The sequence below is a fragment of the Sander lucioperca genome, chromosome 9 (assembly GCF_008315115.2).
Source record: "Sander lucioperca isolate FBNREF2018 chromosome 9, SLUC_FBN_1.2, whole genome shotgun sequence".
In the NCBI taxonomy this organism is placed as follows: Eukaryota; Metazoa; Chordata; class Actinopteri; order Perciformes; family Percidae; genus Sander; species Sander lucioperca.
The window spans coordinates 4857866-4884911 of NC_050181.1; the positions used below are offsets into that span (position 1 = coordinate 4857866).

General features: G+C 39.0%; 1 protein-coding gene across 1 annotated transcript; it reads left to right on the top strand.

The window, feature by feature from the left end:
• The first annotated feature begins 299 nt into the window (after positions 1–299).
• On the top strand, positions 300–25808 carry vapal (VAMP (vesicle-associated membrane protein)-associated protein A, like). Its single transcript, XM_031293759.2, has 6 exons — positions 300–556; positions 11677–11829; positions 16399–16502; positions 17747–17827; positions 23437–23616; positions 24846–25808. The coding sequence occupies exons 1-6, from the start codon at positions 499–501 to the stop codon at positions 25005–25007; spliced, it is 738 nt and encodes a 245-aa protein (XP_031149619.1). The 5' UTR covers positions 300–498; the 3' UTR covers positions 25008–25808.
• The last annotated feature ends 1238 nt before the right edge of the window (positions 25809–27046 follow it).

The following is a 27046-nucleotide window of genomic DNA, read 5'->3' on the forward strand; positions in this document are numbered from 1 at the left end:
TTTGAGGTTAGATTTTATTGTATGATTGTATAAGTTCTACAAAATGAATACTTTTAAGGGGATAGTTACCAAGTGTTGACAATGTGTTTTTAAGTGTTAAAAGTAACTGAAAGTGAAAGGAGAAAACAAAAAGTCCCACGTTTAGCCCAAGTGCTCGTGCACAAAATACCCTAATAGTGTGTATTTAAATCACAAACACAGACCACGTAACGTAGGTCAAATCAGGACTCGTCTAATTTTGTAAAGCGTTTTTCCTCCTAAGTATTTCAGTGTAACGTTACGCGCAGTATTACTGTACCATAATCACATCACATCAGTTGCTGAGCCACGAGGGCGCGCAACAGGGTTGTGCACTTGCGCGTTCAAGTATTTGTACCCACATGCTCGTTCGCAGAGCCAGTCAGCATTTGACTCAGTAGTGGCAGAGGGGATATAGGACTTCCACTTGTCAGTTAGCTATTCCCCGATACCGAAATCAAGTGCATCCCCTCAGCTAAGATGTCAAAGTTGGATCAGATTCTTATCCTTGACCCTCCCTCCGACCTCAAATTTAAAGGTAGGTAAATCAACATTTATTGACGTGTGAAATGTCCAGCAAGGAGTGGGTGAGAATTACCAGACTGAAACGATTTCACACTCCTTCAAGCTAATTTCGTTGCTAGCAAGCTAGCTAGCATTCACCGCCATTTTAAGTTAGCCATGGACAAGACGGCCCGCTGTATCCTCGCACTGTAGTGACGTGGATAGCCGGCGTGGCGTGCCTCTTGACCGCCTGCCATTCATTACCAGCTCACTGACAACACCTAGCAAAGAGGTGGAAGAATGTGGGACAACTGCCAGTGGTTGTTAATATGAATTAAAGTGAGCACATAACGCACCATGTTTGTCTTTATTAACATTAGCAACATGAGCTACTGACGTTATAGTGGTGTAACGTTAAGCAACAGCAAAGTATTCCCTGAAATGCTTAACGTTACCCATATATATAAAACAGTTGTTTAATAACAAACAGTTGTTTTTTATATATGTGTTTAACGTTACCCCTCATAACCCGGACGTAATAAGGAAGGAAGCGACAAATTTGTCCAACCTGAGACACCTCTGGCAGACACTTTGTCATGTTAAACTAGCTAGTAATGTTAACCTTAACTGACTTGGTTAACTAACGTTAACAACCGACAGACACAATTTCAGCAACATTTAGCTCATGTTAGTTCGTTTCTCCTAACTCCATTAGTGACATATGTTAACAGACAACATTGTTATCACAACCCATTAATAGGAAACCAAAGTAATAACGTTACACACATTAGGTTAGCTACACCGATTGCTTGCCTGGCAATGAAAACGTTCATGATGTGTCAGTTAGCCGTTGGTTTATGTTAAGTAGCTAGGCTAGCATGAAACTTGCTAATGCAGAAGTTGTTTTCTAGCTATCTAACATTCTTAGCTACTCCAACAACAAACTGTCTTGTTTTGCATTTAGCAGACTTATCAACCATCTTCTATTGCTTCAGAAACTCGAACTAGATGTAGTTTGTGACATTTGTATGTTTTCAACTGTTGTTGCTGTTATGGATATCTCTTTCACACCATTAAACAGGGTTATCTGACCCATGTTCAATCCTTCTTTTGTAAATTACAACCAAGCCAGTCAACATGGGTTGATCCCTGGTTATGAAAAACCAGATATACCAGGGTTACAACTGGAGAGCAATTTATACTTACCTCAGGTGTTGAAAATGGGCAGGGGGTTTACATGTCATATTTAGTGGACAGCTAACATTGTTGCATACTCCAGTCCAGCTGTACTAGTGTTTTGTAGCCTACTGAAATTCCCCACTGTACATTATATACTAGAACATCACAATTATGAACACGGTTAACTTTTACATAAAAAAATACTGAACTGGTTTGACTTGTAATAGTATGATTACTTCATGTCAAACATAACATATCAAAACACAACCACAGTCTTGATGGGTTCGGAGGGTTTAATATTGCAGTAGCTATGTATGGTATACAAACACAGAAATGTCAGTGTTGTCACATGTATTGCCATTTAGTGGCTCTTCCCCATTTATTTTTTTATTTTTTAAAGATTATTTTTTTGGGCTTTTCCGCCTTTAATGGATAGGACAGCTAGGTGAGAAAGGGGAGAGAGAGAGGGGGAAGGCATGCAGGAAATCATCACAGGTCGGACTCGAACCCTGGACCTCTTGAGTCGAAGCATAAATGTATGTATTGTATGCAACAATTGCTATGATTGATGCAAAGCATTGAACAACATGATATCAAGACCCCATTAATTGTAACATTAATTCCATCATTTCTGCTGGTTATTGCGTTTCTTCGCTTGCCTGTCCTACCGGAGCTGGAGGAGAGCGTTATTATGGTAGCATACACTATTTTGTCCCTCACCGTACCGGTCATCTGCCGCTTAATTTCTTCCACACTGCCAGGAGCTCCTGCTCCACTCCTGTACGAAGTCTAGCCACATGTCCATGTTGTTGAAATCGTCAGTCGTTCACCTCCAATTTAGCTAGAAACATGCTGCCGCCATCGTTTGTTTATGAGCTACGCACGACTGTGCGCACCCATTTGCAATCTACAGAACTTGTCCGGTCCCAGTACTTCGTGACCCTGGTCGTGTGCCATTCACTTTAAAATCGACAACACGGGTTAACCCTTTCAAATACAAAGTCAACCCTGGTAGAGCCCTCTGTGTGAAAGGGGTATAAGTGAACATTACATGTGATTTAGATAACAGCTAACAATAAAACTGTATTGTGCTGATGTAAGTACAAATGTCAGTGTAGCTAGTCTGCCAAGGCCATGGTGTTGTAAAACAATCCCAGCAGTTGAACCATTTCTTGTATTTTTCCCACTTACTAGTCTCTTATCTGTGCTGCAGGCCTGCTAGTCCAGTGTTTCCTCTAGAATTCTTTTCAGCGGGGGTAAGTAAGTAAGTAATGTTACTACAGCGTGTCGGAAGAATACACCGTCTCCTGCAGCGGCGAGTCAGAGGGGCCGTCACAGCAGCGTGGCTAAGGTTAGCTTCTTGTCTCATCTGGGGTCTGATAAACAGTAAATTCATCAACTTCAGTGTCCACAATGCTAGTTTCCAATAAACTGTAGCTGTCATATTTCACGGGCGTGAGTGCGGATTTCATGTCGCGGCTTTCGTTGCTGTTTATCACTTATTGAGTGAAGTAGTACTCACCCTGTTGTTTATTTGGTTGCCATAACTTCGCGAGTGATGACGTCCTGTCACTGTTCCAGTTGCTCTGCTCACCCTAGGGGGAGAGAGCGCGGATGACAGTTCGCTTGAGTTCAGTAGAGCAGACGGCGCTACGACTTTATGACTTTTCATAAACAGCTGAATGAGCGGTGGTGCGCGGTGTACATAGCGGAAACCCTGTTGTGCGTCTGCCCTATTTCTGATACCGTGGCGCTGGAAATTTTACTGTGGCGGACCGCCACTATGCTATCAACATAGAGGAAACACTGTAGTCAATGAGGCACTGTTTTATTGTTGCTGAATGTACCACTGTCATATAGAATCAAGACTCTTCAGTCTATTGTCCTGCTGGTCCTAAGAGGCTGATTGTTAGGTAGGACTAGTTATGAGTGGATATCGATTGTAGCCTGGACTTGACAGGATTGTTGGAAAGGTCACCAGTGCAAATACCAGAACCATAGGATAGCTTTCGGTGGGGGAAAGTCACTGAGATGTTTTGGTGATCAGCAGTCATGTGAAACCGATTTGGCATATCTTTATAGAACATTACACAGTTCAGATCCTACACCTGATGACCACATGCTGAGAAAAAGCAAGAAAGTCTCACATTGACCCCAAAACCCATGTCTGATGGCAGAGACATGGTCCGTCATAATCTGATCATGGACCTCCTCCTTTCATCTGATTTAAAAAAATTACCGTATGTTCCAGTTAGACTTATTCTGATCAGTCACACGGTTTACATTTTCTGTCATTAGATTAAACTTTTTCCCTCTGTATACTGAAATGGATGCAAGGCTAAATTGCAAAGTTATGACAAGCTGATAATTAAGGTTGGGTATCGCTTAAAGTACCCTGATACAGAGTTCTTCATTTAAAACATCCTTTATTTCTACTTCATTCAATACCCATCATGTGAATGGAAGCATCTTGGCATGCTAAACTGCCAACTCTATCAAATATACCACGCTCGACTTCACCACACCACAGACTGTATGGGTTGTAGCTGTTGGGGTAGTGGGCCAATCACATGTCGCATTAAATTGATGAAAGCTTGCAATGACTAGCTGTGAGCACAATCAAAGATCTGGGTACAAAAAGGGTTGAATGCAGGTATAGTTTGACTTAAGACGGTTGGATACTTGGTGGGGGTGGATCGATACACTGATGCCAAGTATCAATTTTTTATTATATAAATTGCAGGTGCGAATTTAACTTTTTGGTACTAGAATAATAAATCAATTGACAATCCAATTTAGCAGCAATACAATTGAAGTGAGATGAACAGAGACATTTATCCTTTTTTAGATAAAAAAGATGTTAAAGTTTTCCTTTGTGGGCATAATTTGAAGTTGGATAAAACGTAATAAATTGCAATATCGCAATCACAATAATATCGTATTGTGACATAAGCATTGTGATCATATTGTATCGTTGGGCATCTGGTGATTTCCACCCCTAATACTTGGTACTGGGTTATTTAGGTTGATGCCTTAAATTGATAATCATTCATCAACCAACCACCTGTTCTATTCCATTGCACTGAGAACAGATGTGTAATTTAAGGCATGAGAAAGAAAATACCAATGGCTGGCTCTTAATATGAAATGTAAATCAAAATGCAAAACAGTTGCAAATATATTGGTATTTCTGCTTAGTAGGAAGATAACTAGCAAGCTGTCTTAAAGCTAGGCCTACACCAGGGCCTTATCTGCCCTAGTACAATTTTTGAATAGTCTGGATTTTTAACCTCCTTATATGCAAGCTTGAGTGTGAATACAATGTGTTATGTAAAGAGTTTATTTTTTGAACCTTGACACAGACTAATTGTTTACCTCTGGTATGAACCATCATGAACTTAAATGTTAGATTGATCAAATCTAACCCAAACCCACTACATTGAAAGATAATTGATCACTCAGTTATGGAACGTTTTCTGTATTTTATGAAGATGTGATCCTCCTCCAGGAAAATGAAATGGTTCCTGTTCTGTCTTTAAGAAGCAGTACGAAGAGAAGGAAGATGACCACGGCTCCTTTTGGTGCCACAGAGGCCAAGCTAAATTGGTCTGCATGTATCTGAGAGCTGGTCTGTTTTAGAGCCTCTGCTGGGATTCCTCCAGCAAGCTAGATGGGGCAGCCCTCCTTTCCTTGGCTGGTATTTTTAGAATAGGACTGGCACTGGCCTGGGGGACCCTAACTCAGCATACATGCAACGAGATGAGGGAGCGAGAGACGGTGCAATGCTGCTTGAGCAAAGGTGGGATCTCCCGAGTTCGGCAATGGATGCAGGCTACTGTATGTGGGTGTATATCTGAGCACACAACTGCTTTCCAGTGTTTTATCTGTTTCAGTCCTGGTTTTAGTAATGCTCACAGTAGCACATAGTGTAGAAATATATCTGTCAATTATTTTTTGCAGAAGCAAATAATAGGGCCCTATGAAATCCGTTTTGAAATTTATTTTTTTCAAATAACGTGTTTTTGGATTTATTTTTAGCCCTTTCGGATTTTTCGGATTTGCTTGTTTCCTTTTAACTTCTAAGCAGTATTGACCTTTAAAAACTCAGTGACACAAACTCACAATTCAGCTTTTTTTATTTAAACTGTTAAAATATTCAGCAAAGCACATTCAAAATTACCTAAATAAAAGCTTTGGATGCTCACCTATAACAATGTTGATTGTTCAGCACACATTGCAACAAAATCTTCCACAAACTCACGCCTTGCATTTATTGATTTTGTCATTGCCTCAATGGTAACCTGGAGGGATTTGCCTGCTGTGGATTTAGCTTTGTTCTTGAGATGAACTTTTGCGGGTCCAGTCAACAGTATGTTGACAAAACTTAAACAGTTGTTGTCCAGACTCATAGTAGTCGTTGGGGTATTGTTCAGCCTGGTATTTAGCAGTCAATTGAGAGTTTCTTAATTTTTTCACCACCGTTGGCTTATCAGGAGCCACTCGCTTCGACATTTTTTTTCCCCCCACGCAACAAACTCACAACGTGAACGTGAGGACGTATGGTTACTAGGCAACATGTTTAACAATGCCATTTGGCCACGGTTTAGGTAGAGACCTTTCTACGCTTGTTTTAAACTGAAAAATGAGAAGGAAGGAAGTAAGGAAGTCTCTCATTTAACACACCTAACCCTTTCACCAGCAGGTACAGGACATCAGAAAGGCTTCAGGATTGTGCACCGTCGGGAGGAATAGTTGATAAGCTGTAATTATAATGCCTGCCATGTAATTTTGATCTGCGCACATTTAATTACCTTTTATTCCTCACTCATTCAAAACATCTGAAAGATCACTATTTCAACTTAAACACTGGGCTTGGACTCACATTACTGCTCTAAGTCAACTCTGAGTCAGTTAATAAGGGTTTAACAATAACATGTTATGGCCATAGCAGGAAGCACCTCATCTGCCACTAGCTTAAAAAAAGATTTACAGGAAAAACTAAGATGTTGGAAGCAGAGATTGTGCATAGAAATATCAGATATTGCAGACGAGGTTTTCAGGTTTGTAGGAATGCCTTTGTGACGCACCTGTGTTAAAAACAACGCCCCAGTTATCACCATAACTCTACATGTTAGCTTTAGCTAGGTGGGGCTACTGCAATCTGCTCATGCATTGCTTCTTATCTCTCTGAACACTGGGTGGGAGGGAAGGCTGAATGTAGCCTTTGTGAACTTCAGAGCTACGACCAAGCTGTAAAACGGTATTGATTAGAAAGAATATTTTGAATGCTTTAATTTCCTGGATGTTTTTACGAAAGAAAACAATGCAAAGGAGGCCAAACTCACCATCATATTGTGAATCTGTTGATCCTGAAAAAACCTATGTATTAAGACTTTTTTATAATGAGTCCTGTAGGCCAGGGCACAAGAGACTAGAGCTGGGCAGTATGGAAAAAATAACATAATAGTATAACCTCATATCTCAATCCAAAAAAACAAAAAACAAAACAGTATTAAGCCCAATCAGTCTATTTTGATTGTCTGTGACCTGACCTGATTTGCACTGTTTGCCATGAAACACCTGACAATTTGTAAATACCACTTCAGACAAGTTCTATGAAACCCAAGTTTATATTAGAATTTGTGACATCAAAATAAACACTTGTTTGGCTAATGCCAAATGGTGTAGCAGCTGAAATCAGTACACCTCACCTATAGCACCCATGCTATGATGTCAACTAACAACGCTTCATGGAACATATTTCTTTTCTGATCAAATAATTTTTACTTGGCATCCAGTTGTGTTTTTGACATGGTATGGCATAGCTGGATGGTGCCGACTAGGGCTGTGACGTAAAGTTGGGTCAATTTCCAGTTTTACTTAACTACAAGGCTAAACTGGTTTGATTTAATGCTAACTGCTTGAACAGCATTTGTCACTATGACACCTTCTGGCAAATTGAAATGTAGCTTACATTAGCAACCCGTGCCAACAGCGTTAAGGCACTGAATCCAACTTGTATTGTAACTAGTGTTGGGCAGTAGCGTAACTTGTTAAAGTACTTATCAATAGTGTTGCTGTTTTCTGAATCACATAGCTTTTTAGTAGCTTAGCTCTTTTTTTAGTAGTGCAGTACGTAGCATCCACACAAGCTACCAAGGGTGTCACGATTTCGATTTTAAATCGAAATCACAATCTTGAATTTTGAATTAAAAAATGGAATCGTCGATGCTGCCACGCCCCCATGTCACGTCCGGTTGGCTTGCCAAGCGGAAAAAAGGTAATTGGCCGCATTTTTACTCTGTTGCCTTGGTCTCAGACAAAGAGTTCTCTGGATTAATTGCTGTACATCACTGGTTGAACATGTGTAATGTTAAGTAACTGCGAATGATGCAGAGATTAGCAATGGCCCCTGGCGCAGATGACAACTAACGTTACGCTTGTTACTGTAAGTGCAATAACCATTTGAGTAAAAAGCCAATACTTTATGAATACACCTGTTTAACAGGCATCAACCTGTAGAAAATCAATTTCAATCTGCTCTGTCTGCAAGTAGTCTCTGATCCACCACCGCTTTTGCTACTCTGCAAATAGCGAATTTTTACAAACGAGCTAAAATGAAAGCTCTCTGTATATAGTCTCATTGTTTACTGTATCTGTAGTCTGCCATGAATCTTGAAATTTGGCAAGTTCTTGTAAACTTAGCTGCTGGCGGAAACAAACCAGCCACTCTCTCTCTACCAGCAGCACCTGCACGTGGCTAATTATTATGCATGTCAATCAGCCGTGGTGTCGGGATTAAGCTAGGAGCAGAGGGAAACTCTGCTAGCCGTTAGGCTAATTTATGCACAGTAAGCGGGTAGCATCCTGGTAGGTAGCATCACGCCACCGTATTGCGGTGATGCGGTTATCGTCACAGCCCTAGTGCTGACCACGGTTAAGGACCTAATTTGAAGCAAGCTCTGTCACAAGATAGAGCTAACTATTAATCTCCTGATGTATCACCTGAGTAGGACAGGACCTTAATTTCCAATATGAACCAGGGTAGGAACGGATATATGAAATTATCTATCTGGGAAAACACTTAATTGATTCAGGCGGTTTGGCACTGTGCTTCTAGAGGCATATGAAGGGAGCGTGGGTAGTTTTGGAGATCCTGATTTTCATGGATGTCTCATGCTAAGCTTGGCATTTGTAGATGTTAATACTCCTCCATCAGGACTGTATAGTTGATGGATTATTTTAAGATGCACTTTAATATATCTCCTGAAACAAGGTGCTCTTAAACATGTTTTACAAATTATTTAAAAATAGCTAAAAAGTCTTAAGTAATACTCCAACCAAGCAAATCATAGGCATTAGCATACTTTTTTATACACTAAAAAGTATCAAGTTATTGATATAGAAGCAACTCTGGTAATATCAGTGTAGTTCTGCCTAGTGTTTCTTCATCTATCCCCTGTTTTTAGAATATTTACGGTAAAATTATCCTGCAATCCAGCTTCAAGTCAAGGAAGGCCCTATTCAATTAGTCTCTAACTCATTTAGGCCCAATTGAGTTGCAGCCTCACGGTGTTTTTCCAACTAATCTTTTTGAAGTTCTTTTTTAACCTTGGCACCAAAACACTGCAGGCCATAACTGTCTTTCAGGGAGGGGCTGTAACTTTAAATATTGAATTTCCTCTATTTCTGCAGTTTCACTGTAAACATATTTACCTTCCATTGTCCGTCCGATATTCTAAATTCACTGGGAAATTGTATCTCCATTGCAATTTAATGCAGCAGCAAATAACTAAGTTTTGCTATAAGGGTGAATGAAAGTCAACAGTAACGTTACCTAAGTGAAAACAATGTAGTTCCTTTCTTAGCAACAGTTTGCTTTATTTGCAATTGTTTCTCAAAAGCATCATATGTCTTATATTTACATTCCAGGATATAATGTTGGTGTCCCTTCTCTGTCCTTTCTCACAGAAAATAGTTTTTGGATCAGAATAAAATCTGTTTTAGCCTAATGTTACTACAGTGAGTCTGTTCAGCTTTACAGATTGCACACATAGCTAATGAACAATTCCAGATACATAACACATTTTGCAATGTGCATCTCACATCACATTTTCACTCACTATGACCATTACTACTGTCATTACTAAACATTGTGCCAAAATATGAACAATAACGTCACCTTCAGTGGGCTTATTTGCTAACGTCAGCTAACGTTACCTCCGAAAAATCCAGCAAATACACGGTACCCTAGGATAGCGTTACCTTAAACAGGTGATGTAACGTCACTGCTCATTATACAGAGTTTAGCACAAAAACAAATGCTGAGGGAATATTGCTACGTTTTTTTCATTTTGATTTTGAGCGGTATGCACCCCCACTAACCTGGAAAAAGTTTGAAACCATAACGTTACAGCATGTTGGGGGATTACTGTCTCCTGCAGTGGGAAGTCAGAGGGTCCGCAGCCTTCACTAACTTTACCTTTTTGTCTCATCTGGGGTCTAATAAACAGTAAATTCATCAAATTCAGTCTTTTTTTAATCTATTTTCCAATATACTGGAGCTGTCATATTTCACGGGAGCCGCATGAGTGCGGTTTTCATGTTGAGGCTTTCGTCGCGGTTTGTCACTCTGCCTGAGAAACTGCTGTACTCGCACTTGTACTCGTTTGTTTGCCATGACTTTGCGAGTGATGACGTCCTGTCAAGTTGCTCACCCTCAAAGGGGAGAGAGAGCGGATGACTGTTCACTTGAGTTTAGGGCTGCAACTAATGATTATTTTCATAGTCGATTAATCTGTTGATTATTTTCTTGATTAATCGATTAGTTGTTTGATCTATAGAAATGTCAAAACATGGTGAAAAATGTGGATCAGTGTTTCCCAAAGCCTAAGATGACGTCCTCAAATGTCTTGTTTTGTCCAAAACTCAAAGATATTCAGTTTACTGTCACAAAGGAGAGAAGAAACTAGAAGATATTCACATTTAACAAGCTGGAATCAGAAATCTTATTTTTTTTAATAAAAAAATGACTCAAACGATTAATCGATTATCAAAATAGTTGGCGATTAATTTAATAGTTGACAACTAATCGATTCATCGATTCATCGTTGCACCTCTACTTGAGTTCAGTAGAGCAGACGGCTCTGCAGAGTCGTGTAATTACAACTTTATGACTTTTCGTTAACAGCTGAAGGAGTGGCGGTGTGCCGCTGCTAAAAGAATATAGCGGAAACCCTGTATTATCCTTGGATTGTAACACTACTTTTATCAAGTTAAAATCTTTGTCAATCCATTGTGCTGTGAGGCTACCATACTCCCACAAGCCAGTAGGTCATTGGGCGGTGCCACGACGTTGTAGATTTCGGGAAGACATACGTCAGCAAAGTTACGACGACTGGGCTGTGTATAGGCTTTGAAACGGCAGGTCATCTAATGTGATAAACTCCATCACCTTGATAGTAATCCCTTTAGCTTTGTCGCTGTCCGTAAGAAATTTTCTCCCTTTCTCTAATGCTGTTGTTATCAAGGACTTGTCTTGCTGGTGGCGGTTTATGTCGCGGATCTTTCTCCGTCACGGCGCGGCCGATGTTTTCTTTTACTGTAAACAAGCCACGCGTGTGCACGTCACCTATTGACCTCCTACGTCATACGTTATGCCAGCGTCATGTCCATTTGGTGGCTTCTTCTCCGAATCAGCAGCTGCAGTAGCAGCATATGCTAGCGCACTGTTGTCCACTAGCAAAACAACAACACACACTGCCATCGCAGAATGCCATCTTATTTGCCTATATGTTGATGGCAGTCAACGAGGCGAAAACCGGCTGATACTGATGCTCTGCCGATAAATCGGTGCATCCCTAATATTTTTGTCACTTTATTACAGTAGTTCTTTGGTAGTGAACCCACAGGAGAACAGTGTACTCAAATACAAAGATTATAATGCACTTGTGTTTGTCATTCTTTGTCCTTCAGGTCCTTTCACAGATGTAGTCACCACCAACCTCAAACTGAAAAACCCTTCTGACAAAAAAGTGTGTTTCAAAGTGAAGACAACTGCGCCGCGCAGATACTGTGTACGGCCAAACAGTGGTGTCATCGATGCCGGAGCAACTGTCATTATCTCTGGTAAGTTTTTATTCTTTAACTGTATTCTTCCCTTTTTTAAGTTGAGTAACCAGACGTTTCTTTAGCCCAAACATGTTTGTTGTTAATTGAGACAGACAGTGGGGAAACTGAGAGGAAAACTAGGTCAGGGATGCGCGACAATTTAGTCACAGATCACGAGGTCACATGGTGAGGTGTTAAACCTCCAAGCTGTGATTTGTGGAAGCCGTTTTTACCAAATCAAGTCCACACGGTCCACATTACACTTGTGGTGTAGTGTACAGTATTGGATGCAGACAAACATCTGTATGCCAGATGTAATTGTAGACTGTACCGTCAGTGGACACTTCAATGGCCAAATTAAGTACAGGGCTTAAAGTATTACGGCACTGTGCCGGATCTCCGGCGTGCGGCCGTGAGGGGAAAAAAATAAAAAATAATAATAATTGGGAACTTGCATGCAGTTTAACAATTTCGAGTTAATTAATTTCACCTACCAATCATATGAGAGGAACACAGTTCTAACTAACACAGGGCTTAAAGTACTCGGGCCTGGTGCCCGATTTCTGGCGTATGACTATTTTAGATAAATAAATAAATTAAAAAGTCCACATGGGATTTGTTTTTGATGTGCTGGGTTTAACCAATCATCGAACTTCCACCTACCAATGAAACGAGTTCTAGCCAATCAGATGCAAAGTAGGGCGGGTCTTTGCCGAAAAATGAGAGTGCGGTGTGGTCTCCGTGGTAACACGGCTAAAAAAAAATGGAGGCAAAGTTTTACACACACACACACACACACACATATATACACACACACACACACACACACCCCGTTCCAAAAAAAGTTTCAGGATTTTGTTTCACTTTAAGCCCTGTAAGTAACTTACAATTGTATAATATATTCACTTGGTCGGTTAAATACTGCAAGTCAGTACTGGTATCCAGTATTTTAGCATTAACAAATATTAATTTATGTAATTTATGCATCTTGCTAAATAATGAGGCTCATTTCCAAAAAGGAGATCCTGCAGAGGAAGATATCTCCAAGTCTTAAAAGAGACTTGATGGAAATTTTTGTAGATCTCTATCTCAGCTTAAACAAAAACAAAAGACACTCAGATTTTGGCAACATTTGAATACCTAGCAATGGTTATTAAAACAAAACAGCCTGTACTCATTAGTCATGTTTCCATCTAATTGTCAAGTGAATTTTAAGCAAACTTATAAAATGTCGGCAAGTTGACGTCACACATGGTTGCAGATTGCAAACTGCCTTGCTAAAATCAAAGAGTTTAGAAGCTAAGTTCTTTGGCTAAATGGAGAGGAGAGGTAGCATTGTACAAGTTGGCCACCTGTGCAGAATACAGAATACTCTTTTTCAAAAAAGGCAAAAACCACCTCACCCACCCCCAAGAGAGGGAGGATATCCTCGACATGCCCGTCGTTCCAGAGGGTATCTTTGGCTCTGCGTCTCTTTCTCAGAGCGAAGCACATTCCGGGAGCCCTGAACACAGGGACGGAACTGCTGTCCAGGGGCACTCGGGTATACGGGGAATTGACTTTGCACCCGGAGATTGTGGAACAGATTTGGGTGCGCTATGGTTGTGCCACAGTGGATCTGTTCGTGTCAAGATAAATCGCTCAATGCGTGATGTTTTTCTGCCTGCTCAGTCCCCTCGGCGTAGACGCATGACTGGCCGCGCAAGCTGCTTTACGCATTCCCTCCCCTGGCCTTAATTCCTCCGATTCTGTCCAGAGTGAGAGAACAAGGTCACATGCTGATTTTGATAGCTCCACACGGCCTGCTATGCATTGGCTGCCAGAGATTTATCAGCTGCTGCATGCCCAGCCTTGGCAGCTCCTGCTCCGCAGGGACCTACTGTCGCAGGGAGAGGGGATGGTGTTTCACCTACACCCAGAGCGCCTGGCGCTGTGGGCTTGTCCCGTGAGTGGCTCGCCCTGACCACTGTGGGACTCCGACAGAGGGTGGTCACCACTCTCCAGAATGCTAGGTCGTCCTCCACTAGGTCTCTGTTCAGCTGTAAGTGGAGGGTGTTTGAGGAATTGTGTCACAAAGGACACATTCCTTATCAGTGTTCAGTGGGGGTGATTTTATCGTTCTTGCAGGACTTGATAAACGAAAAGCCTTTTCCATGGTTAAGGTGTACTTTCTGTCACGTGGGATTTGTAGGTAAAACGGCGAGCCAGCATTTGCAGGTGTGTCGTTTTATGAAGGGAGCATGCAGGCTTCTCCCTGTCTCCTGATCACTGGTGCCCCCGTGGAATTTGACGGTGGTTTTGGAGGGGCTTAAGGGTCCTCCCTTTTGAACCACTGGAGGGAGCAGACTTGAAACATCTGTCTTTAAAGACAGTGTTGTTAGGTCTGGCCTCGGTTAAACAGGTTAGCGATATTCATGCTTTCTCGGGGTTTCAGATAGAGCGATCAGCTGTTTGTTTTCTGGACTAATCCTCACAAGGGGAAACCTGTCACAAAGCAAAGCCTCTCCTGCTGGGTGGTGGAGGCTATTGCCTTGGCTCATACGGGTTGGGGGCTTCAGCCTCCCGCGCTTCTGCATGCGCACTTGACTCGTGGCTTGGCCGCATCTTGGGCCCTATTTAGGGCTGTTTCTGTTCGGGACATTTGTGCTGCAGTGAGCTGGTCCTCGCTTCTCACTTTTGTCTGCTATAAAATGTTGGACGTCTCAGCCCCATACATGGCACGTGTGGTGTTGGAGTCCTTACTGAAACAGAGTGACCCTCCTGCAGGTTGGTGGACGCTAGATAAACTTGCCTGGCAATTCTGGAACTACCATATCCCATAGTGAGACATCAAAACGAATATTATGAAAAAGAACTTAAGGTTATAATTATAACCCCCATTATTTGAGTAATATGAGTGAGATGTCTCACCAGACAACCCTTCTTGTTGGGCTGGTGAGAGTTGCTTATCTTGAATGACGCTGTGCCATCTGCACACACTATTTATGGTGGGTGGCGCTACCTCATGTGGACGGTTACGCGTTCACCAGCCAATCAGGATTGGCGTAATGAGAGGTGCTTCTGAGGGTCGCACTGAGGCTTGCTCCCATAGTGAGACATCTCACTCCTATTACTCAAAGAACCGGGGTTGTGATTATAACATTAAGTTTTATTGCAATAGTCTCAAAATGATTGCACAAAGGGCCTACCTCAGTAGTGGCAAGACAGCAATATTTGGTTTAAGGAACATTGCATTAAAACTGGAATATTAATGTAACATCACTGAAAGCAAGCCATGTAAACCTCTTAAGTGGAGCTGCTGGCAAAATATGTTTCCATTCTGCTTTTTAGGGTGAAATGAGCCTCAATATGTGGTTGGTTCATTATGGAGGACCGCTGCCTTCCCCCAATTGTCTGGAGCAATGTTTTGTAGACAGCTTGAATTCATATTGGTTGCAATGTACTTTTAATGTTAACATTTACAGAGGGGGGGGGGAGTAAGTAACAAGTAACAAATCACTCCTGCATCATGATCTGAATGCTCAGTATGTTCCAAATACTTGAATTATATCCAGAATTATGGCTAAAAACATTGTTTCCATTTGTCGCTTGTGCAAGCGTCCCCTGCCTATCCAACTCATTGGCCGCTGCCTTGGTTGAACAAAAACACAAAGGCTTTGTGGCTCCCTAATGTAGATATCACTTCCTCTGTGCGTTACCTTGGTAACGTAAACACCTTGGATACGTTGCTGCTACTGTGAAAATGTTACACTACTGAAATAATATATTGAAACAAAAACTGATACCAATACAAAACATACAATGGCAATGGGTGGCAGCAACAACAATATTCACCATGTATTGAGGAAGTTATTCAGCTGATCGATGGGCGATGGCAGAGGTAAAACCCTGTGTCACGCTAATACAGTTTGAAAATGCAATGTCCAATGGGCCAAAAGCCAACACTGACCTCATCGCACTCATTCCAACCGACAGTGAAACTTCATCACTCAGGTACTCGGCAAAAACGTTTTTCATTTTATAACGCTGGCTCTCGCCTTGAGTGTCCGGTCCAGCCAAAAAAAGGGAAAACTCTGTTGTGTAGTGATTAAGCAGCAGCTTTGAAAACATTACCATTGTACAATACATGTATAAGTGACATTTCAACAAGGAGCAGCCTTCCATCAAGGCTACACAGGAGAGATTGTTTGATTTAAATTTTGCATGGAGGATGACTTTAAGTGGACAATGACATTTTGAAGATTTATATCCACTTAAATAAATTTGGAAAATAAACATCCTCTTAAAATTGGTTAGGAGATGATAGAATTAACTTATTTAAAGAAAAAGACAACATGAGGTTGATCAGAAGCCTTTAACCTTCAGTGTGAGACGAATGTACTAATTTGAGATACATTACATAAAGAACATTTGTTAATTTTTATCTTGCTGAAATGTACATCTATTTAATTTAGGCAAATTAGATTTTTAACATGGCAGTGCGTTGTTGCTTAGAATAGATGTATTATGCTGAATATTTAGCTATCATTTTCTGTGCAGAGAATTCTTTGCTCACATGTTTTAACATTGTTCATCTTTCATTTACAGTCATGCTACAGCCCTTTGACTATGACCCCAATGAGAAAAGTAAACACAAATTCATGGTGCAGACGATTTTTGCCCCATCAACTGTTTCTGATATGGATTCATTGGTGAGTGATTTTTATTTACTTTTAAGACTTTTATCAAAGATGTTGTTGTTTTAAAAATGTGTATAGCAAAACACCTACATTGGTATCACTAGCCATTTTAATGTTTGGAAATCCACACACCATCAAAAATAAGGATGCATTGGAGTTGGAGCTCAACACAAATGTTTGCTTCCATACTGGTGTTACTCTGTATAAGACAAACTCCTACTCCTGTAAGAAACCAGTTTTCTTTGGATTATTTGTGTTGGTTCTCACAATATTGCTGTATTACTTTGCAAAACAAACAACCTAAACTAGTCGTAGATTGTCCAAACAAAAGACTCATCAAATTTAATTTGAATGATTTTTATCAGATTATTTAAGAGTAGATAAATGATTTCCACCTGAATTTGAGACTTCCCATGTATCCAACAGATATTTTGTGTCCTGCTGCAAGAAGTCACTGTTCAACACAGTTTACTGTAAACTAGGTCCTCTTGCAGCTAGGACAGTTCAGAATATTCTTTTACATTACAGAAAATAAACTGCAAAATGGGGTAGAACATAAATAAGCTCTTAACTATGCTGGGGTCTCTTAAAACGGTAAAAAAGACAAATAGTTATAATAAATTTTTTACATTGAAAATCCCACGAAAACCTCATCAATTTTGTATTAATTGAGTTACTTGCCATGTAAAGCTCTCTGCTCTTGGAAAGGGCCACATTAAGCAAATTGAGAAATTCTCAGTTGTCCACCAGAGGACAGCAAAGACTTAGTCAGTCAGTAAAACATTCACATACCCTGAAGTCATGTTCATGAGCTGGCTTGTCTTGAATGAGAAGCAAAATCCATGAAGTGTAGAGGAACAAAGGTTTGACTGGTCCTGATATGTAAACTGGAATCTAATAAACTTTCTGTTTTTATCCATGGCATTACTCAACTGTGTTACCTTTCACTTGTGACACAGATTATTTTTTTCTCAACCATTAAACAAATCTGTGCTTTATAAGAACTTTTTATTGCAAGCACCTTGTTGTTGAGTCTATAAAAATCACAAAACAAATGTCTCAGCGTTCAGCTGACTTGATAGTACAATGCAAAAATGCACATCCAAAACCAATGGACAAGTGAACACTTGTGACAGTGTGTAAGAAAATGAGATGGCAGTTGTAACTGTTTTTTAAATGAAGCTGTGCATGTTTTATTAAATGTCCATAAAGTGAGTGAGTTGATGAATAACAGGCCCATTTTTCATCTTCAACAGTGGAAAGATGCAAAACCCGATGATCTCATGGATTCCAAGCTGAGATGTGTCTTCGAGCTGCCTTCTGAAAATGATAAAGTGGTAAGAAGTGCTGCCGCACATTAAAAATGGCTTATTTCCACATAATTTAAATCGTAACCAGAGTATGATTTGGTCGCTGAAGTCTTTTGTTCAATGCTTAACTTTGAAAATTTCCAGAATACCATAGCTTTCTTTAGAGGCAAGAACTTAGGAAAAACTCCACAGCTATAATGTCAAATAAGTAGAGAATGCTGTTCTAGGTGCAAAAATATACAAAAAGAAAAAAACCTTAGCTTCTGATTTTCTTCTCCCCTCCTCTGTGCTTTTATCTTGCTTACTCTTTACACTTTAATAATAATAATAATAAGGTGACATTGGGTGTTTTGAATGGCACCTAAAGTATTATTATTTATTCTTTACACTCAATACATTATCAGCTGTTTACTTCCCAAACCTCATCTGAAATACTTAATTGTGTCATGCTATGTCATATGTAAATTTTTCAAATGGTGAAAATGTTATATGTAAATTTTTCAAATGGTGAAAATTTTATTTTGCCGGATAGATTGGAAGGATTACCATTGTGAAACTCAATGCTGTTAGATGAGCAACTCATTTGGCATCTCCAGGTGTGTCAGAGGTGGCACAGAGCAGTCTAGACGCTTCTCAGGTCGATAAAGGGAGTTGGTAGCAACTGGGATTGTGACAAATATCAAATGCTGAAGCTTGACACTTGATATTAAAAACAGACCATTAACTCGCTCCAAGCTGGCCGAAAAAGAAATTGATGCTTCAAAAGATAAAATAAAAACGTGGTACAATGATGGGAAGACAGCTCTTCAGAGAAAGATACAGTACACTAATATGTTATGGTTACACCACACATAGCTGCTCAAGTATAAATTGTTTTGAAATTTACAAGCAACATTGACATTCTTCATCAAATTTCACACTGTATAGTATATAAATGTTTCGTTGTGGGATTCATGAATTCTTTGCATGCGTCCGATTGTTGTGGAGCACAAGAACCGAAGCCAGTGGGTGCCTTTTGCACTGCATTTTGCATTTTAGTGGCTAACGTCACCTATGCCGCCTACATCAAGCCCAAGTGCACCAATGTGAATACCAAGTGCATCTGCTGTGAAAGCATTTCAAGGTGAGAGAAGAGCTTTAAAAGATGAACAGTTTTTAAGGTGTTTACTTAGTTGGTTGCTCCAACCACTAGTTAACAGTTGGGTATCAAACATTGTAGAGAAATAGCTAGTTTAGACTTATATCTGGAACTGCATTACACTAAATGTGTTTCTAATGTTTTGTCAATCCATATAGTCATACATGATGACAGCTGTCAGGACTTTTATGCTAATGTGACTGAACATCTTAGAACATATAAACCTCAATATAAACTTAACACACCCAAATACATATATCTATATATTTATACCAGTCTACTCACATGTTTATGAACACGCACATGGATGGATGGATGGATGGATGACTGACAGACAGCTAGTACTATTTACAATATCCATGATGTAGTCCTCTCACTGCTAACTCCAAAAATGAAACCTCGCAGTGTGGCACGTTTTTTCAGCGAACCCAAACAAAGGCAATGATTGGCTGATTCCTGCCACCCTGAACATGAATGACCAAGTCCTTAATCACACAAATGAGGCTTATGTCCCCCTCGTACATTAACACACAGCCGTCTCTTTTTACCAGCATTGCGCACACCACAGCAGCTTCGTTGAATTGACGACAAAGCTTCAGTCAACCGATTCGTAACGTTAGAACTGGGCCATTGGGTGAATTTTGGTCCATTTAGGTCGATCCAGGGGTCTGTGTATCGTGTAGTCGTGTATGTGATAATACAACTGGATTCCAATTCGTATCGGTGAATCTTTACACCCCTACAAATAATACATACATGCCCCGAACGGTGACAAGCAGACCAAACGGTTCAGATTTTTTACTTGAACCATTCCATCCCTAATTGTAATGGATCGCCTTAGTTTGTCCTTATTAAACTGGTGACTCTGAGCCTGTATTAATGAGCTCTCAGTGTAATCAGGATTTAGATAAGCAGTGCTGCTGGACAGCTCAGCACAGTTCAGGTAAAAATGCCACCAGGGCCAGCCAGATTTAGCTCATGTTAAGAAGCTCTAGAGTGTGGATATGTGGACTGCTGAGTCAACATGGTATCTGCTCTGCTTTGGCATGTGTATCATGTATGTTATGTGCATTATGTAAAGAATGTAACTTTGTAGGCTTAAGATGTAGTGTAAGGTTTAATGTTAAGTGGAAATTAGTGTTTAGAGCAACATTTTTGTAGTACGTAAGAAGGGCTGGGTATCAAACCTTGATACTTTTTCAGTACCAACAAAATGTGTTTCTCGCTGTATCAAAAACTGTCAAGTACTGAGAGCTGGTTAACAATTACTACAAAGTTCTTGCACACCAGAAAGTCTTGTAGACAAGATTGTGTCAAAAACTGACTTGTGAAAGAACCAAATCAAAACAAAATCCTGTCCACTGCTTACTCATTGAAGATTTAAGGACCGAAAAGGCGTAAATAAGTGAGCACAAGTGATTGACAGTGCAGTATTATTATTATTATTATTATTATTATTATTATTATTATCATTATTATTATTATTATTATTATTATTATTATTATTATTATTATTGTTGTTGTTAATATTATTGTCAGAGGTACTGAAACAACATAAAATATTATGGTCAGATTTGAAATCTTGTTTACTTAGTTGTTGATCACAAAGTTTGTGGGTTAAATTCAGTGTTTTGCCAGTTTTAATTAGGCAAAGTCTTTGTACAACTGCTCGTTGTACAAAATTGCAAAATGTACAAAATTGTGCAAAATTTTTTAATCGATTGACAGCTATATATATATATATATATATATATATATATATATATATATATATATATATATATATATATATATATATATATATATATATATATATATATGGGTCAAAGACGTGGCATGTCAATTATGGTGTCCAAAGCATATTCATAATGCAAAAGATAAATATAAATTTAAAAAAACGACATATTACTCAACTCTCCCCTCTTTACTCACTTTTATAGGGATTTATTGCAAAAAAATAAAATTCAAAGAGCTATTGAGCTCAGAAGTGCTGTCCATCCTGGGTAACGTCCGGGCTTAAAATCTAAGTATAAAAATGTGACCAAAATGTCAAAAATAATAATAAGAGCATTATCTACTTTGGCATAATTGTGTCGATGTTTGCAGTGATACCTACAAATATAGTAACAATCCCACCCTTATTTAAAATGTTACTCAAGAAATACTTTTGTCCTTAGTTTTGGATTTCCCTAATGTCCTTCCTGGGTAACAGACCTTAAAATCCATAAATTACCCATAATGCAATTGCATAGTCATGAAATATGCTATTACATCAAAAAGAAGATTTTGGAGAACCCCAAAACATCTGGACAGTTTAGTAATTTTCTCTTAAAGTTTTTATTTTGCTTTTTCGGTCACTGGTGCACAATGTCCAAAAATCATGTCTTTCTGGATAATGCTAATAAAACGTATTTGATGTTTTGATATTTAAAAATGCCTATTTCATGTGAAATATGGCATTAATGTTTTAAAGGCTAAGATATATTTTAGCTGAGTATGCAATGTTTGACAGAGTTTTGGTGGGAAAATCGTGTTTTTGTCCTTCCTGGATAACAGTTTGTCCTTCCTGGATAACAAAGATCTTCTGTTACCCAGGACATGTCCTCTGTTATCCAGATTGGACATGTTAATGAAAATAGTTTTTTTTATTAGTATTTGTCACTTTTCAAGCATTGTGTTGATAATGTTAGATTATATTAATAAAATAATATGTATTTATTTAATCTTTTATGGCATTTTTGCATTATGTCATTCCTGGCTAACGGGATGTCATCCCGAGTAACAATGACACAGTCAAGTGTTTAGACTCAGATTTTCATGGTATATTACACAATTATGTTTTCCTGAGCTGAGTATACAATACAAACCTGATAACCTTTACTGTAAAGCATTTTAAAGACATCTTTCATCATTTTTCTGTTTTTGGCATGAAATATTGCGTGACCAAAATCAAACGATGAGCCCATTTAATTATAAATACCCAAATATATCATATTAATTGTGTTTTTTTGAGCAGTGCGTGTTTGGTTAGCTGTAACTATGGATATGCCTAAACATTTATATGCTAAAAAGGTAGACATTTAATATTTTTTTTAAATCCATTCCCGTTACCCAGGAAGGACATTTTTCATGGAATAAATCACATGATTCACCAAAAAAATTAAGTTGCATTTCTAAATTAAATTCCTGTTGTTGAGATGTGTATAGAACACTCGAATAAAAATAGAAAGTGCTTGAGTTGGCATTTTTTGACACTTATTTATTTTCAGATTTTAAATCTTTGACCTATATATGTGTGTGTGTGTGTATATATATGTATGTGTGTTTGTATATATATATATGTATGTGTGTTTGTATATATATATATATATATATATATATATGTATGTGTATGTGTGTATGTGTATATGTGTATATATATATATATATATATATATATATATATATATATATATATATATATATATATATATATATATATATATATATATGTATATGTGTGTGTATATATATATATATATATATATATATATATATATATATGTGTGTGTGTATATATATATATATATATATATATATATATATGTATATATATATATATATATATATATATATATATATGTGTGTGTGTATATATATATATGTGTATATATATATATATATATATATATATATGTGTGATATAATAATAATAACTTATTTCACTAGTAAATTGCTGTTGAACGACAAAAACAACCACCAGATGGGAAAAGGACATTTAACAATAACTTCGAATGCACCACGAGGCTGTAGTTTACTAGTTTCATTGAATGCACCGTCTGTGTTGTTTCTCCGACGGCAGCTGCAGATTGTTACATACCGGTGTTGAATCCTCTACAGTAAAACACAGTCAAACTTTACACCGTTTAGCGTTAGCTGTCAGCATTGTAACCGTGTTTAATCCAGCTACTAGCTAGCGGTAGACTAACGTTAGCTGCTGTCGAGTATAGTGTTAACTAGCGTCCCGTGCAGCGGTGTTTGTGTTACCTGTAACATCTGTTTCAGAGCATCAGAGAGAAGTGCAGACATATCAGTGGCACCAGATTTCGGTAGCCAGGGTTGGCAGGAAAAAGATTTTTACAAATAAATGTTCCAATTAATGATCCAGGCAGCACAAGGCCCGGCATAAATATTTGCCACAAGGGATATTAACATCATATCCTGTCTGTGTATTGATTGTCAACCCTCATCTATAATACAGTTGTATTTCCATTACAAAGCCCCTCATTTCCCCATGCTGTCATAGTGTCTGTCCCACAAAACAAAGCCACATCAAACGTGACGTCTGGAGGGACGCATTTCCTCCCTGGTCTCTTTGATCTGGCACTGTGAGCTTCTGGGCCTCGGACATGGCTGCCTTTCTTTGGCACAGGCTCCCGTCTAGAGGCTAACCTCCCCACTTAGCTCAGGGCATGCTGGATTTCACTTCAGTGGTTCTCTCCCTTTTCTTGTTGGGTAGAATGACGTGGAGGCGACCAAAGCAGCCCCAGTGATGAACTCTGCAAAGGCCGACTCATCAACAGCCACGGTGCCTCTCACTGCCTCAATGGACGATACAGAGATGAAGAAAGTGCTGGAGAAGTGCAAGAGGCTGCAAACTGAGATGAACAAGCTGGCTGATGAGAACCGGCAATTAAAGGTTAGCTGTGTTGATAAATTATTATATTCATAACATGGTAAAATATTTAGGTTTTATAGGCCTTTCTCACAGCAGACATTTTGACTTGTTATAGTAGGAAAAACACAGGTGTTATTAAGAACACTGACAGTGAGCCAGCATGCACCAGGAACCTGAAATCAAAGCAGCTAAATGGACTTCATCCATCATTAATTTCATTATTTACACATGTGCTTTTTCTTCTATGACAAATCAAAATGTCTTCTGTTAGAAAGGCCTGTTGCGGTTTTCAGTCTAATGTATTTTACAAAGATTAAAACCAAATGTAAAGCAATGGATCATGTTGTATCACAATGGTCAGAAAACTGGATTTTTTTTTTAGGTTTGGTGACCTTTTAATAGTTGGCCAGATTGTACAGATTGCATTTATACCTGTTTGAGATCCAATTACAATGCGTGCTAGACCAGTTCCAGGTGTCTGGTCTGGCTGACCCTAAATAGATTGATATGGCAGTGCTTTCTGTGGGTATTTATACCTAGCATTAACATGCATTTTTGCAATCAAAGAGAGCCAATTTTACATAGGTCTGGCTCTCACTATATTTGTCAAACAATGGAACCAGACCAGCTTCATATTTCAAGAGAAACCACTATTACTACGGCAACAGCACAAACTACACATACACCAGAGCAGCCTTTTGTCCAACTGCCTCGCATGTAATAAGTAATGCACACAAATTTACAGAAAGCCCTGCAACAAGCAATTCCCCTAAAAAGCCAACTAAACAGTCTACAGTGTTAAACAACAAGGTAACGCACAGTACAAATGGCTATCAAACACAAGTTACCCGAAACATCAAGAACAATAGATTTTACTGACTTTTACACATACTTCTTATTATCTATATATCTTTGTTGACTTGAGTCCCCCCAAAATGGCTCTCAATTTCATAATTCAAACATAATCAAAGTATCAGATGAAACATTTTTTTAATAGTACACAAAAGCAAAGTACAAAAGTGAAGAAGGAAATACTATTTACTTTAACGTTTATTGAAAGATCATTGTTTGAATTGTGAATTGAATTGTTGATCTAAAACAAGGTTTATGAATGTAACATTTGCTAAAAGTCTATACATTCTAGCATTAAACTGCTTTTATTTATCAAAGTCAAATGTAGATATTGTGGTTAAATATGCATTATGCATCTGTTGACCGTTTTCTGCTCTGCTCCTCTTCCTCCGTTACAGGATGATGGTATGAGAATGAGAAAGGTACCTCGCTCAGACCACATGACATCAAACTCAACTAGCCTCCTCGGCCGAGAAGCCAGCACTGCTTCCCTGCCCTCCCTCCTCGTCGTCATAGCAGCCATCTTCATCGGATTCTTCCTAGGGAAGTTCATCTTGTAGACTGGGAGATGCATGCCAGCCGTATCCCCCCCGCCCCGGCTCCGGAATAAAACAGGCCTGGAAAAAACGAGAAGTCTTTGTGTTGACTTTGCCATATCATTGGTAGTGTGGCCTACAGTGAACACATCTGTACAGCATCATTCAAAGGCGTCGCCTTTTTACAATCTTACACGGTTAGTTCACACAGAGTTGAGAAAAGGAAGGCGACAAAAAAGTGATTGCTCCCTTTTTTGTTTTCTGTTTTTTGATGGCGGGATTATACAGGTAATGTGGTGGAACAATGAAAGTTATATACGATCACTCAACATGGAAGATGCACCTAGAGCGAACCATGGGCAAGAGGCAGTCAGATTAAATTTCTCTCTCTTTTTTTCTTTCTTTCTCTCTGTTTTTAATAGGAATTGAAATGGAATGTTAGGTGTCTTGTACATGTTTTAAATCCTTTTAAACAAAAAAGGAAAGAACTTCCATCAAAAAGACATTGCTACCTGTTGCTGGATTGCCTCTGAAGTAAATTTGTTCAATTTGTAAGTTCTACTTCTTGTCTTGGAATGTTCAGGTCCAGCTGGGGATAATATAGGTGCCTCGTTCTTGTACATTTCTGTCCTTTCCTTTTTCTCACAACACCAATGCAGACTTTATATATTATTATTATTATTATTATTATTATTATTATTATTATTATACAAATCATATATTCCTTCTGAGGCAAATATTGACTGAAATAAGGTCTCCATTCTTAAAATCCTGTTCCATGGTATTAAGCATTGAAGAAATAAAAATGAAAAAATGTGGTTTTGATAGCTGTCTCTTCCTATGTCTCCCCCTTTAATGATACCCTAACCCTTAAATTTTCATTATTTGATGCCATAAAATGAGCGTACTGCGTGCATGTGCCAGGTTTTCCGTCAGTATTGCCGCCAACATTTTGTATTGAATACATTTTTTCTTTTTCTTGGTACAAGGACAAAGTACAGTGTGTGAGCTAACCATGTGTTTTAATTACACTTCAGCTAATATTTGGCTTTCAGTTATTAGATGCCAAGAGTCACGGAACTAGAAACCTCAGGCATCTGATTGGTTATGAGCTTGAATTGAACATTTTGTATACTGTTAAACTATGCTTTGTTTACTGACCGGAATAATCGAGGTGGAAGTTTGGATCTCTTGAATTCTACTACTATTGAATTTAGTTATGAAGGGGAGGGGACTCTTATACATGTTAATGGTTTCATCATGCACAAAATAGGGGTTGTTTCTCAGTATTTTTGAGGTTGTTCTGCCAAGGTAATTTGGTACATTATAGCATTGTGGATGGCAAAATCTGCAGCGGCCATTTGGCCCCAAACTTAACTCATTTCAACATGAGGGCTAAAATACAGAACCTTCTTTACAAGATGCTTATTTTTGCCAAAAGTGTAACCTGCAATCTTTTAATTAAAGCGTAAAGTATTATGATTCATACTGACTCCTGGAGGACAGGGTAGCGTGGGAAAAGACCACTGTTTTTATTCTGGTTATTTTCCGTCTTGGCAGTATAGAGAGGGAGAATACCGTGTCATGCTTTACTGTGACTATATGAGGCAACAGAGGCGCTGTGATTAGATGACCAGCTCGTGAATCAGGATTTTTTTTTATTTATAGTTTTCACCTTCATTTATTCATGGGGGAGTTGCACTGAGAGCAATGCTCTTTTTTTCAGGAAAGCCCTGATCTATTTACACAGTTCGACATTCACAACTGGAAGCTGTCCAGGGGCCCGTTTCTGAAAGCTGAGTTTGTTAAGCCTGAGCTGAGGGAAACTCTGGGTTTTCTGTTTCAGAAAGGGAAGTTATTTAAACTTGAGAGAGAGAGGGGTAACTCCAGCCCGTTTCAGAAAGAGAGGTAACTTAACCTCAGAGTCAGTTGTTATGGCAACTTAGCCTATGAACCTAACCTGGTCGGGAGCAGGTTTTCTTCAATAAACCTTGAGTTTCTCTTGGTCTCCTCCCTCTGACAGCGCTCTTTCATTTCCTCATTCATTCAGTCTGTATCAGGCG

Excerpts from the sequence above, each read along its gene's own strand:
- vapal (XM_031293759.2), top strand. The coding sequence starts at position 499 with ATGTCAAAGTTGGATCAGATTCTTATCCTTGACCCTCCCTCCGACCTC. Across the intron at positions 17,828-23,436 it reads CTTCTGAAAATGATAAAGTG|AATGACGTGGAGGCGACCAA; the intron begins GTAAGAAGTGCT and ends CTTGTTGGGTAG. Across the intron at positions 23,617-24,845 it reads ATGAGAACCGGCAATTAAAG|GATGATGGTATGAGAATGAG; the intron begins GTTAGCTGTGTT and ends CCTCCGTTACAG.